At 38.8% G+C, this 15162-nt stretch overlaps 1 protein-coding gene across 1 annotated transcript; it reads left to right on the top strand.

The window, feature by feature from the left end:
- The first annotated feature begins 827 nt into the window (after positions 1 to 827).
- On the top strand, positions 828 to 14766 carry MRLN (myoregulin). The gene is made up of 3 exons (XM_059662660.1): positions 828 to 1077; positions 12232 to 12343; positions 14540 to 14766. Exon 3 carries the CDS (start codon positions 14560 to 14562, stop codon positions 14698 to 14700), a length of 141 nt encoding a protein of 46 aa, XP_059518643.1. The 5' UTR covers positions 828 to 1077; positions 12232 to 12343; positions 14540 to 14559; the 3' UTR covers positions 14701 to 14766.
- Positions 14767 to 15162: the final 396 nt, after the last annotated feature.

Genomic DNA, 15162 nt, shown 5'->3' on the forward strand with positions numbered 1-15162 from the left:
TTGTTTTGGGATCCCTAAGGGAGAGAGGCGATATGCTCACAGGTAAATAAATCTCAAAAAAAAACTGATAATGGGCACTTGAAAATTCATTGGTTCATATATATTTTTAAATGGGGGAAGTCAATATAAAAAGAGGGGAAAAAGTACACAAATTTGAGAAGTTAACCGTATGTCCCTGAGAAAGCCTTTCTCAGAAGAACAGAGGATAGTATTACATTAAATGTGTCACATCATTTTACAAGAGAGCTGAACAGGATATTTTTGTTAGTTGGTTGGTGAATTCTTAAAGAGTGTTTGAGCCCTAACCGGTTTGGCTCAGTGGATAGAGCGTCGGCCTGGGGACTAAAGGGTCCCAGATTCGATTCCGGTCAAGGGCATGTAACTTGGTTGGGGGCACATTCCCAGTAGGGAGTGTGCAGGAGGCAGCTGATCGATGTTTCTCTCTCATTGATGTTTCCAACTCTCTATCCCTCTCTCTTCCTCTCTGTAAAAAATCAATAAAATAAAATATATATATATATATTTTTTTTTTAAAGAGTGTTTGACATAGGCCAGTGATGGCGAACCTATCACATGCGTGTCAGAGGTGACACGCGAACTCATTTTTTGGGTTGATTTTTCTTTGTTAGATGACATTTAAATATATAAAATAAATATCAAAAATATAAGTCTTTGTTTTACTATGGTTTCAAATATCAAAAAATTTCTATATGTGACACGGCACCAGAGTTAAGTTAGGGTTTTTCAAAATGCTGACACGCCGAGCTCAAAAGGTTCGCCATCACTGACATAGGCTCTAGTGATTGTGAAAGGGCTGACCCCCTCCTCATGGGGTATTTGAGCTCCCGAGTGGGCCTAAGTATAGTTTTGTCATAATTTATCCCACCTGTGTCTGTCAATTCCTTCCCACTTGCCTCCTCCCGTAATGGCCTGGCTCATGTTTCTTCATAAAGCTCTAGGCCAGTTATTAATAACAGCCCAGTGACTCTCCTGAGCCACCTAAGAGCATATGGTGTTTTTCACAAAAGAGAGCGATCATCTCCTCAACTTTGGACTTCGCTCCCTAACCCCTGAACAGTAAGTTTTGTTGTTGTTGTTGTTTTTAAAAATGTAGCATTTTAAAATGTTGATATAGGAGGAAAGTTTAGTCTAACTTTTCTGTTTCTGGCAGAGAGAGAATATAGTAAGTTCAAACTTAGATTCATGAAGCTTATTTCCCCTCCCTGCATTTCAGCATCTCTCCAACTTTTATAAAGCACAATAGTAGATAAATTAATGAATTAGAATTCTAGTCTTTCCATTTCCTTCTAGCTAAATGAAGGCAGGAGGAGACGCAAGGGATTAATGGTATTTAAATGACTTGAACCAGCCTGTGGCTATGCTTGATATTCCTGTCTCCCCCGTGTTTCCTCTTCAAACAGGGCACCTCCCTGATTTCAAAGAGAAATTTCACACGTGGAAAGTATCACACGGGAGTGTTGGACAGGAGACGTGGGTCTTGTCATTTTTCCATGTGTGAGATTTGGATCAGAGAGGGCACCTGTCTTGTGCCACGGGTTCAACGCCTTCTTGTTATTTTAGCCAAAGGCTTTGTCTTTGAGGCCGTTCTTAACGGTTGCTTCGGAGAGCCCTGCAAAGTAGGTCACTGTGTTTTCTGTCTGGAAAGGAGGCCCCCGCTGCCCAGAACGGCCGGTGCCCAGCTCGGTCCTCATGGGCAGAGATGAAACCTGACTCTCCGGTCCTTCTGCAGGACTACAAACCAATACAGCTTTCGGCTTTGGTTACTTGTGTTCAGTTCCCTTGAAATGTGCGTCAGGAGCCTAGATCGAATGTATAAGGGAGGCATTACAGTAAACTGGAAGGAGGCAGATGCCCGCCTGGTACTGAGCCCCAGCTTGGACCATTCACAGATAGTGTGACCTTACCCAAGAAGTCAGCCTCTCTGAGCCTCATTTCCTTGTTTGTAAAATAACAGTCATCACCTGTTTTACAGAGTAGTGGGGTTTACTCATAATGAAAGTAAGTGGCCAAGTATGGTAACATTATTTAGGAAATCCCCCATTTGAATTTTTTCTGATTCTTCTTTTTTCAATTAAATTTTTTATTCTTTTTAAATTTACAGTTGATATACACTATTATATTAATTTCAGATGGGCAACCCCATGACGAGACATTTATATGACTTATGAAGTGGTCACCCCAATAAATCCATGACCTGAATTTTCTCAGCCATCTCATTTGTTTCAAATTTAAACCTAGAACCTTCCATGTGGTATTTGATGGGACACATTAATCTAAGCTATCCTATATAATAAAAGCCTAATATGCAAATTGACTGAACAGCAGAACAACCAGTCGCTATGACGCGCACTGACCACCAGGGGGCATACGCTCAACACAGGAGCTACTACCAGCCCGAAGGCCCTAGGCCAGCCAAGGCGAGTGCCAGTGGAAGGCTCCTCCCACCCACCGATCGCCCCGCCAGTTGCCCCACAGATCAGCCCTGATCACTGGCTAGGCCTAGGGACCCTATCTGTGCACGATTTTCGTGCACCAGGCCTCTAGTAGAGACAATAATTAGCTTTTACTGCTTTTAGTAACTTCATCTTTAGGATGGTGTAGGCTGTGTGAATGCTGAGGACGGGAGCCTCAAAGGGTGGTGTATGATTAGCAGTCAGAACATTAGGCTACAGCTAAGATCAGCGATGATGGGTAACCTTGCACAACAATTTCAAAGCATAAGCTACTGTTTGATAAACTTACCTGCTCAACTCTAATCACCATTCCAAAATTTGTCTCTTGGTTATGGTTACAAAGGACTGGTTGGCCACCTTGCTAGATTTGATTCTAAGTCTGGATGAGACAGAAAGGAGGGTTGTCTCCGGGAATACCCACTTGCCTAAGTGTCACCCTGTAACTCAGGAGATAGGGGGAGTTTTTGTTTTCCTCTATAAGCTTTCCTTCCGCAATCTTTTATTTAATTCCTACAGTGTGCAAAACACAATGCTAACATAGCAATGGGCCAATAAGCTCTAACTGTAGACGATAGAAAACATTTCATGATACAAATCAGAGTGAGCTTGTTCCATGATACATGAGGAGTACGGACAGGATAGTGTCAGTATTCCACAGGGGCCTTCCCACCCAAAACTTATTTACCAGAAACGAACATTTTTGCTCAGACTTCCCCTTGGAAGGCTGTACATTCTTGGAAAACGACTCAGTGATTTACTTGGGCTCACCTCCTAAGTAATGAGCTTGTAAGGCACAGAAAAAAGGCACCTTAAAGTCATACCTTATCCTCCCCACCCCACATTGTTTTAAATTGAGCACCTATTTTGTTCCGAGTTCTATGCTAAATGCTGGAAAAATAACTCTGCCTAAAAAGAAGTCACAGACTTTCATTAACTGGAAATTGGGTTCCCCAACCTAGTCACCTATCCTCTCAGCTAAATTGGACTCCAACGAACATTTAGCTAGCATCAGATATCACGCCTGTACCTCCATGAATAAAAAATCACTACCAATGTGTTTATGCAGAGGAGTGTATGTTGCTGGCCAAGATGAAAGCTTAAGAGATTTTGGCAAACGCTTTTTAGAACTCAAACAGGTCCAGAGATTCTCTCCTGTCCTCCACTCACCAACCCCAAACCTGTGATGACACTTGTTTGGATGTATGAATCCTGAAGACAAAAAACAACTCCCCCCCCCCCCCGCCCGCCCCGCCCCGTCCCACTTCTCATTCCACAGAGGCTGGGGCTTGGATGGCACTGCTGTGTTGGGGTTTCCTGCTGAAGCCTGCGGGGACAGGGCCCCAGCCAGGGCCTGGGCAGCGCACTGACCTTGCAAGAGTCCACTACAGCTGTCATTCATGGGGAGGGTTGGGGAACTTGGCAGGGAGAAGTTTGAAAACATTTTGATTCTCTTGGTTCTAGAATATTTCTTAATGTTAAGTGCCTGTAGCTGAATAATTTATGTCTTCTTAGGGGCAATGTCCAATCTCCTGTTGGGGCAGGAATGTGGTCGCGGGAAATCTCAGCCTTCAGAGTCTTGGTAGTGGATGGTTGAGAGATGTTTGTTCATGTGTAGAAAAATAGTTCATTTTAGGGTTAAAATAGTTACTTAAAACATTGGAGACATGGTTGTAGATGGCTCAGAAAGGCCCAGACTGGATAGGTGTTGGCATAGAAAGAAGGCATGGGAGGTGCAGTTGAAGAGAAAAGAAGTAGAGGGCTTCCACCCAGGTGTGGGGCCCCCTGTCCGTCTGGAGTACCAGATTTTCCTCTTGTCCATCTGATCACTCACCTCTCTGAACTGTACTTGAGCTGCCATCTTTCTGATTCTGCTGCTTCTTCATACCAACCACTATTTTATCCCATGTCAGGCATGCTGGGCTCTTGTTTTACCTTTTTCCAGTCCTGCGATACTGCAGAGGCTAAGGCTTTAGAGCCAAACAGACCTCCATTCAAATCCCTGGTTATCCCTGGTGTGTGATCTTATTACCTAATCTCTCTGGAAATAGGAGTGTTACTAACTCACCTCATAAGGTTTTATGAGATTAGAGTCAAAGTATGTGTAGGCCCTTCTTAACTATAGTTATGAATAAAATCCTTTCAACCCCCTGGAAGACTGGCATTATCTCTGTTCTCCAGATGGGGTAGCTGGTGGGGTGAAATGCCTAGTCCAAGGCTACACAGCTAATACCAGCCAGAGCCAGGATCTAAAACCAGTTCCATCTGGCCCCAAGACCTTTGCCCGCTCCCCACTCCACTGACCATGTGTGACAAAGCCCAAGTTGTTTTCAGTTGAAGTCCAATTTGTCAAGTTCTGTGCCTAATGAGTCTGCCCGGTCAAGTTCTCTAGTTTTCACTTGTGACCATCTTTATTCTGGATTCTTTGGTCTCACCTTGGCCTGAGTCAAAGAAGTTGGGAGGTGATGAAGGTAGACTATCTCCAAATAGTTACATCTCATGAAACGCAGAATCCAATTTATCAGAAATTTTGAAAAATTGCTGAGGCAGTTATGTTAGTAGCTCTGAAGGAAAGTAACTGTGACCTCGTACTTCTCATTTGTCACATGAGAAGTTTACAGAATTTCACATGTCTTTTCCAGTGCCAACATTTCTGTAATATTTCAGACCCTTCACCACTGTTGGTTTTATTTTTAGCTGGGAAGAGAAAAATTTCCTTGAAGTCCTATTTTAATTAGGAAACAAGGTACAATAATCATGCCTGCAATCATTTAAGTAGAAAGCCACATGCCATTTATTATGATTCTCAATCAAGCTTTCTCTCATGCAAGGCACATATGATTGATGAATTAATTTTTCAGATGTACATTACACTTCCTTTCTCACACAACTCAGCTTTGGGAGAATCAAATGAAGCTTAATTAGTTCAGAAAATGCAACTTGAACTCAAATTTTAGAAATTTACAGAACAAACAAAATCCATTTACTGTTAAAAAGGCCCAACTTTTCATTTAAGTTCCGAATGACTCAAATTTCAGGAGTTCATGTCTCCTGCCTTGCCACACAGCACCCATTTCAGGAGTCTTAAGGGGACAAATCTTCATTATACCATAGAAACGGTAGCCATCCCAACAGGACACTCCTATCCTAAAACCCATAGGGCCAGTGCCAAATTTTTGTTGCCTTCCAACAACTTGACTTGGTTTCCTAATTACAAGAAGAAGAAGAAAAAAACCCCACAGAAGTGAAAACATCAACAAGACATAATTACCATATGATTCCGAAGTTTCTAAAAGATACTTTATTGAATATAACTTTTATGGGAAAGAGACCTTTCCCATATGGAGACAAATTGAAAACACCCAACTTTGAGATTTTATTTTTAAAATATTTGCTGGGAAAAGTAGACTTAATATACAGGGGTGGGCTAAAGTAGGTTGAATTACCAGCCATCATTACATAAAAAATAAATCATAAGTAAGGATATGAAATAACTAATAATAATGACAAACTATACAATAATAAATAACAATACAAGAATAAACTCCGTTTTGCATATTAACAGCTGTAAACCTACTTTTTCTCACTCTTATATGTGTTTTTCTTGCTGTAATGATAATTTGAACAACATGCACTTCCAGTTTTCCAAGAAAGCTTCTACTTTCCATGCAGTTATTATAAGGTACTGGGGTCCAGGATGGGTAAAGCCTTCCTCACTTCCTAGGAGGAAGACAGCAACTACCTATGGGGTGGTACATGCAAGCAACCACAATACAGTATCATGAGCTACAAAATGTTACAGACAAGTGAGCAATAAATTCTACCTGAGGAAGTTAGGATGGATCACAGAGGAGGTAACATTGGGTTTCAAAGGATAAGTAGGTGTTTGATAATTTTGCATGTTTAGGTGCTTAAAAGTACCTGAAAAGCATGGTTCATTCAAAGGGTACCATCTACAAGGTAATGTGCTAAATGACGATGAATAATAATAGTCACCATCTCGTATTCAGTGTTTATGTGTTAGGCACCACTATTATCTTATTTAATTCTCACACTACCCTAAGAAGTAGGTACTGTTATTATCGCCCCATTTTATAGACCTGTTGAGGCACGAAGAGTTAATGTAACTTGTCCAAGGTCTCAGGGCAAGTGGCAGATCTGAGTCAAGCCCTATCCATCTAATTCCAGACCCATCTCTCAACCACCATGTCCTAAAAGCATTCTTGTTATTTCTCTGTCCAGCTAATGATAAGGAGGTCAAGGGGAGAAACTTGTCAGTTATAAGATGATCAGTGGGAAGGTAACGAACTAATCAATAAACAAGAATGAAATCACAGGTAGTAAAAGCTGGTGAAAAATAGATTAAAAAGAAAAACTGTACTTTCAGCTACCCTGGTTGCTAGTGGTGGTTTGTGGATGTTCCATTTACAAAGAACAGATTGTTTTGACGTGAATAATCTGACAACAGCTGTTGTAAAGATATTCTGGCAAAACCAGGGTCATCAGGCCCAGAGAGTAACTGCAAGACTGTCCACCCCACTGTTCAACCACTGGTTCACTTTTGCAAAGAGCCAAGATCAAAGAAAGAGAGTGGCCGTTAATAATTACATGTGGATATTTCCATTTCAGTACAGTCAGTTTCCATTGGAATACAGATCTTTTAAAACGGGACTTTTAATTGGAAAACATTAATAAATCCGTGTAGTTGAAAATGGGTGGCATCTGGGGACTGGAGAAGTTAGTAGTATCCAGGCTCCAACTTGGATAATGAGTAGCCTGGGTGGCTGCTCCATGTCCTGATAGAGCATAGCATGGCCTGGCACATGGCCTCAACAAAGAGTCATTATTATACTTAAGGGACCTGTTAAGCAAAGATGGACAGATTTCAATTATGTGTCATTTTTTTAAACATATGTCTCTGGGGAACTTCTGTCAATATTATCTTGACTATTAGATATTAATGGAAACAAGTAGGATAAGCGCATTTTTGTCAAAAAGGAAAATATTTTTGAAATGTGACTCATGTTTAAGATTATAAACTTGAATCCAATGAAAAGTGTTTTTCTTTTAGTGAAAAAGACTTTACAAAGTATGTTCTGTTTTTTGTCTTGACCAAGAATCCACACTTAATATGGGGAATAATAGAAGAGACTTTGAGAAAGGGGTGATGTCTTAGTGCAGTGGTTCTCAACCCGTGGGTCGCGACCCCTTTCGCGCTTGAATGGCCCTTTCACAGGGGTCACCTAAGACCATCCGGCATATCAGATATTTACATTATGATTCATAACAGTAGCAACGTTACAGTTATGAAGTAGCAACAAAAATAATTTTTTGGTTGGGTCACAACATGAAGAACTGTATTTAAAGGGCCAGAAGGTTGAGAACCACTGTCTTAGTGGCAATAATTAGTAGGAATAATGCTATATAATAAAAGCCTAATATGCTAAGTGTCCGGTTGTCCATTCAACCAATCAAAGCATAATATGCTAATGATATGCTAAGGTTGCTCAACCACTTGCTATGACATGCACTGACCACCAGGGGGCACGCCCTGGAGCCCTCCCACAACCTCTCCCCCTGGCCAGACCCACCTCCAATCAGCCCCCACCACCCCGATTGGGGGCAGGGCCGCCGGCCAACCGCCCGCGGCCCCTCTCCTGGACCCTACCTGTGCACAAATTGGTGCACTGGGCCTCTAGTTTTATATAATAGATGAGATTGTTGTTTTGCATTGTTTTGTTTTTGCTGGAGGACCTAGCCATTTAATTAACACACTCTTCTTCTTGAAAGAAAGAAAGAAAGAAAGAAAGAAAGAAAGAAAGAAAGAAAGAAAGAAAATATATATATATATATATATATTAGAGAGGAAGAGAAAGATAGAAACATCAGTGATGAGAGGGAATCATTGATCAGCTGCCTCCTGCACACCCCTGAGTGGGGATTGAGCCTGCAACCAGGGCATATGCCCTGACCAGGAATAGAACCATGACCTCCTGGTTCATAGGTAGATGCTTAACCTCTGAGCCATGCAGGCTGGGCCCCAACACATTCTTCTTATGGTTTCAGGAGTCAGAGTTGATTTTAGAAACCCTATTTTATATAAAAATATGATTGTAGCCAAAACCGGTTTGGCTCAGTGGATAGAGCGTCGGCTTGCAGACTGAAAGGTCCCAGGTTCGATTCCAGTCAAGGGCATGTACCTGGGTTGCGGGCACATCCCCAGTAGGAGATGTGCAGGAGGCAGCTGATCGATGTCTCTCTCATCGATGTTTCTAGCTCTCTATCTCTCTCCCTTCCTCTCTGTAAAAAATCAATAAAATATATTTTAAAAAAATATGATTGTAAAGGTTTTAATCAAGACCCTACAAGGTGATGTCAGGGTGAAGAACAGAGAATACAATGAAGTTTAACTCCCAGAGACCAAAGGTTGCCGCTACTCTCTGTCTAACTTACTTTGTGGGATACCACTCTTCAACCATTCAATAAACAATGAACAGTTCAATTTGAATTAGATTATTTGGAATCTTGATGGAATCAAAAGGAAAAAATAAAGATAAGTTTTAAAAACTAGATAAAAGAGTACTCATTTTATTTTCAGTACAACATTCTATAAAATAATAAATGTATTCCCAGTATCTTCTGGAAATAGGAGAGAAAAAAGGTAGGTAGAGGCATACAAATGGGAAGGGAAATTATTTGCAATCATCTGAAATTATGAAATATATCTGGCCCAAAACAACCTACAATGTCTTATATTAGAAATTGGAGGTGATATTATATTTTAACTGTAATTTTTAAATACTGTGATTCAAGATAAGACCGAGGTCTTGAGCTAGTCACACTATATATGTTCTAGGATACTTCACTTGTTTGAAATTTATTTATATTTTTGGTGTATGTTTTATTCAATAACAAAATTGTTCCCTAAAATATGCTGCTGTTAAATAGTTTTCTCCCAAAAGAATGCCCCTGCAATCTCAGAGAAGAAACACTTGGTTACTAAGCTTCTAGCTAATGTAAATCGACGTACTGAGATCCTCTTCACTTGACCCACAGTAGAATCTGAGTGTGTTTGTGAACTTGTGATGATACTAATTTGTGCCCTTCCAATGATTTAGATCTATAAACAGATCTGACATCATGGAGAAGAACCAAACAGGAATTAAACACATTCCTGTTTCTCATGAGTATTTTGAATGAGACAAGAACATGTTGTTTAGCAAAAGAGTGCATTTATTACAGAAGACCAGGATATCATCATGTGTTAAATGACTGGTTTGACAAAAATAAAATCAGGTTATATTACTTTTAAATATATAAGGAAGAAAGAAGATTAATTTCTTTAGTTTTCTAAAGTTATATAAGCAACATTGTTTTATTTATTATTTTGTTGTTAATCTTCACCTGAGGATATTTTTTTTTCCATTGCTTTTCAGATAGAGTGGAAGGGAGGGAGGGAAAAGAGAGAGAGATGAGAGAGACACATTGACTGGTTGCCCTTCCCATGCACCCAGACCAGGAGTGGGGAGCGAACCCAAAACCCACATACTACCCTTGATGGGGAATCCAACCTGCCACTCTTTGATGCACAGGCCCACACTCTAACCGCTGAGCACACTGACCAGAGCTAAGCAACATTATTTTAAATGAAAAATATGAGAAATGAAAAAAGCAAAAACAGAAAAAAAAAATCACAGTCATTCCACCCTAACTTGACTGTTATGACCACCATTCACATTTGTAGGTTATTTCTGTTTTATTTTTTAAATATTTCTATTGTGAAGTCTCACATACATACAGAAAATAAAACTTTTATTTAGAGTAGAATAAGTAGTTAAAAAGTGATTGCCAATGTAACCACACCCAGGACAAGAAATGAACCATTGCTGGAAGTCCCCATCTTTGCCTTTCCCTTCACTTACCATCACCATCCTGAATTTGTGGTAGCCAATGCCTTGCTTTTCTGGACAAATTTGCCACTACACTGTTGCCACCCATATAAGCAGCACTTAACTGCATTTTTTTTTAATTTAAAAAGTTTTCATTATAATTCACATATACTATTGTATTAGTTTCAGATGTGAGTCAACCTTTATGTACCTTACAGAGTAATCATCACAATAAATCTAGTAACACCTGTCACTGTACATAGTGATTACAATATTAATGACTACATTCCTTATACATTATGCTCCCATGACTTATTTTATAATTGGAAGTTTGTACTTTTATTTTTTTAAATATATTTTATTAATTTTTTTTTTACAAAGAGGAAGGGAGAGAGGGATAGAGAGTTCGAGACATCGATCAGAGAGAAACATCGATAAGCTGCCTCCTGCACACCCCCCACTGGGGATATGCCCGCAACCAAGGTACATGCATGCCCTTGACCAGAATCGAACCCGGGACCCTTCAGTCCACATGCCGACGCTCTTTCCACTGAGCCAAACCAGGTAGGGCGGAAGTTTGTACTTTTAAATCGCCTTCTCCTTTTCTGCCTATCTCCCTGCACCTCTCCACTCTGGAAACTATCAGTTTGTTCTCTTATTTTGTTTCTGAAACCATGTACTTTTAATTCTGTTTTTCTGCTTTACATGATTATACTTACACTGTGTATTTTATTTTAGGCCCAGCTTTTAAAAATTTTCAAGTGTATTTTATTTTAGGCCCAGCTTTTAAAAATTTTCAAATTATGCTTTTAAAAAGCAACTCTGTTTTTGTATGTAGCTGTAGCTCATTATTGTTTTAAAAAATCCATTATATGAATCTATCTATCATCTACTAATGAGATTTGGGGTGAAGATATTATAAATAATGTTTGGATATGTTTCCTGGTATGGATAGCCATACATTTCTTCAGGGTACATACCTAAGATTGTGCTGGGGGGTCATAGGTATTGGTTTAATCATCTTTAAATATTTTAACAATTTTCTAAGCTGTGCTTCTATTATTTCATATAATAATCATTTTATTAGACAAAAAAATATTCCATTTGTGACTGAATTTCATGGCCTGGTTTTTTGTAGTAAATTCACTCCTCCACTTTCTAATTTACCCATAAAAATCTTAAAACTTATAGAATTTATAGCAGACAATTTCCTGAGTTATGTTCTGTAACGTAGGCAAAGACGTTTGTTGTTATGGTAGATATTAAAGCAAAAATATTTTAAGTAATTTTAGGAATTTTTTTTATTGAGTTATATTTAACATGCAACATTGTACTTGATACATTTATATTGTAATATAATTGCCATACAAGCATTATCCAACATCTCTGTTGGATCACGTAATTGTCATTTCTTCTAGAGTTGGGAATAACTAAATCAAGTCTCCTTTGGTTTAATGTTCATAATAGTGTTGTATTTTTTTTTTGTTTGGCCTATAATCACTGTGCTATGTATTAGGTCTTCAGGATGTATTTATCTACTAGTTACAAGTATGTACACTATACAACATTTCTCCCATTCTCTCCACCCCCCACCTCCGGAAGAACTGTAGTTTTAAAAAGTATCATGAATGTTTGCCCTGCCAGGAAAATCCTAGAATTCAATTTAACTCTTCTGTTAAAGGTGCAGTTTTTAGCTACCCAATTGTGTGATAAAATGAAATTAAAGGGTCATATTTTCAAAAGTCCACCCTTCAACATCTTCCTGACTTCTCTGAGAGTAATTTTAGAGTTTCTCTATGCAGGCACCCCGCCCCTCAGCTTCATACACTAGCTCACGATCCAATAAAACCTTTTAATGTGCTTTGACCCAGGATCCAAGGTTGCTAAGAGACCACCTGCGCTGAATGCACTTTGTTCTAGCAAGAGCAGACAGAGAGGAAACCAAAGAGCCGTGTTATCTGCCACAACCTGGGATTGAGTGAGGTGAGAAATGGATTTCTACTTTTCAGTCTTTACCAGTTGTTTCGTCTTTCCCTCACTTCCTATTTGAGTCCCTCTCCTACTGTTGTTGGAGGAAATTGAAGGTACCCTTCAGGGCACAAACAAAGGAAACAGTCTGGAGGCTGAGTTTATAGGAGAGAAAGCCACTTTAAGCCGTGTGTTATTCTTCCCGTAGCATAGGCAAAATGTTGAATGTGGGGGAACTTCTAGGTGTTCACTTTGCTAGTCATTGCTGTGTAATTTGAGGCACATTATTTCTTCCTTTAGGAATGAGGCTATTTATTACAGAAATTAATCAAGATTGCTAAAAGTGGGAGATAATGACACTTGCATAAATCTCATCTACCTTCCCCTCTTTTTCTCCTCTCTTAAAACTCAACCTGCATTTTTGTTTTTGAGTGAAAATAGCACTAACCCAAACTTGCCACTTTTTAAGAGTACTGATGTTCATTTCAAGTTGAGTGTCTATAAGAAACTTTGATGTAAGCATCTGCAAAATCCTTATTTGACCTTGCATTCCTGAAAAAGGAGTTAACCCTAACCCTAACCCTAACCCTAACCCTAACCCTAACCCTAACCTTAACCCTAACCTCCCTACCTGACTGACATTTGGTAAAATGCTCCAACAGTATGTTAACCCGACCACAAATTAACACTTTTACAAATTCTATTATACTTTTTAAAATTCCAGCTATTTTTAAACTGTTTGATTAACACTGAAATGTGGAGGAAATTAAGTGATTGATATCATATTAAATGACCAGAATATGAGTCAGAGGATCTTGAGGGGAAAAAAATCAAGATAATGAAAAAGACCTTGCCGAAACCGGTTTGGCTCAGTGGATAGAGTGTCGGCCTGCAGACTGAAAGGTCCCAGGTTCGATTCCGGTCAAGGGCATGTACCTGGGTTGCGGGCCCATCCCCAGAGGGAGATGTGCAGGAGGCAGCTGATCGATGTTTCTCTCTCATCGATGTTTCTAACTTTCTATCTCTCTCCCTTCCTCTCTGTGAAAAATCAATAAAATATATTTTAAAAATATATATTAAAAAAAAAAAGACCTTGTGTTGTTTTATTTTTTATTTTGTTAATCCTCACCTGAGGATATTTTTTCCATTGATTTTCTAAAGAGAGTGGAAGGGAGGGAGGGAGGATGAAAGAGAGAGAGACAGAGAGAGAGAAAGACATCAATGTGAAAGAGACAATTGATAGGCTGCTTCCCGCACATGTCCTGACTGCGCCCTACCCACGGTAGAGGTAGAACCTGCAACTCAGGTGCATACTTTTGGGAATTGAAACTGAGACCTTTTGGTTCTCATCGGATGGTCCAACTACTGAGCAACACTGGCCAGAGCTTGGTGTTTCATTTTTTTTTAACTAAAAAGAAATGTTTTTACCTGCCTTTTTCCATGTTTTCAAATTTTCATTTCCTTGTAATACCTACTATATTATGGGTTGGAAGAATGACAGTTTCACCGATACCATTGTAAAATAATGTAAATGTCTTAGCAGATAAGACTTTATAAATACTGATAACATAAAAAAGAAGTTATTTTGATAGTTCCTTGAGCTGTTTAGTTTCTTTTTAAAAATTAAATATATTTTTATTGATTTCAGAGAGGAAGGGAGAGGGAGAGTGAGATAGAAACTTCAATGATGAGAGAGAATCATTGATTGGCTGCCTCCTGCACACCTTTCACTGGGATTGAGCCTGCAACCCAGGCATATGCTCTGACTGGGAATCAAACTGTGACCTCCTGGTTCATAGGTCCATGCTCAACTACTGAGCCACACGGGCTGGGCTAGTTTCTTTTTTAAACATTTACTTTTCAATTATAGTTGACATACAATATTAGTTTTATGTATATAGGAGGGATTAGACATTTATATATGTTACAAAGTGGTTGAGCTGTTTCTTTGAGAAAGAGAGGCAAGTTTGGGATATAGAAAAATCTATGATTATGACATAAAGTAGCCAAAATGAGTGCATGAAAAATATTTTAATTCATTAAGGAGTAAAACATTTTAGTTCTTTGGGTGGTTACAAATACGCCGAGTCTTGCCTAAAAGATGATTCCTCATCACTATTTTTTTACAGTGCAAATATTAGACTTAGTTTTTTAAAAAATCAGAATTATAAATGTGTTCATTTGAGGCTACCTCTCTCTTTTTTCCTCTAGGAAGCAGGATCATTCTGGATATGACATCTAAAAACTGGATATTAATTTCTACTACTACCCCCACAAGTCTGGAAGATGAAATTGTGGGAACAATTCTAAAAATTTTGTTTGTTATCTTTGTTGACTTAATGTCTATTATTTATGTTGTTGTAACTTCTTAGAAAGTTGACTTCCCTTTATAAGTAAATTTCATATTGAATTCCTGTGAATAAAAATTTGTAGTTTAATGTGTTGAGTGATTTTAATTTGATGACATCTCCAGTTCTTCTAGAAGCCAACCGGATGATAGTACAATGAAAACACAGTTAGTATTGTTTAGTACTTTACAATTTATAAAGCATTCCCATAAATTGAATTTTTCCCTCCAAAATCTACACTACTGAGTCATAAGACTTTCTGATTTTTAACACAATTGTTATGTGGTAAACTGACTAAAATTTGTGGGTGTAATTATGGATGAAGTTGATTTTTTAAGGCTGCATGCCTATGTGACATTTTATATGGTTCTATTTTAACACACAAAGTTTAATATACAATAATCTTTTCATAGGATATATCAATAATTTTTACATATTATAAACACATTTCATCTGTGTGTAGGTGTCAGTATGTCATTTAATGGA

This window comes from Myotis daubentonii, chromosome 13 (assembly GCF_963259705.1).
Source record: "Myotis daubentonii chromosome 13, mMyoDau2.1, whole genome shotgun sequence".
Taxonomy (NCBI): Eukaryota; Metazoa; Chordata; class Mammalia; order Chiroptera; family Vespertilionidae; genus Myotis; species Myotis daubentonii.

Coding starts and splice junctions, on each gene's coding strand:
- MRLN (XM_059662660.1), top strand. CDS start 14,560: ATGACATCTAAAAACTGGATATTAATTTCTACTACTACCCCCACAAGT.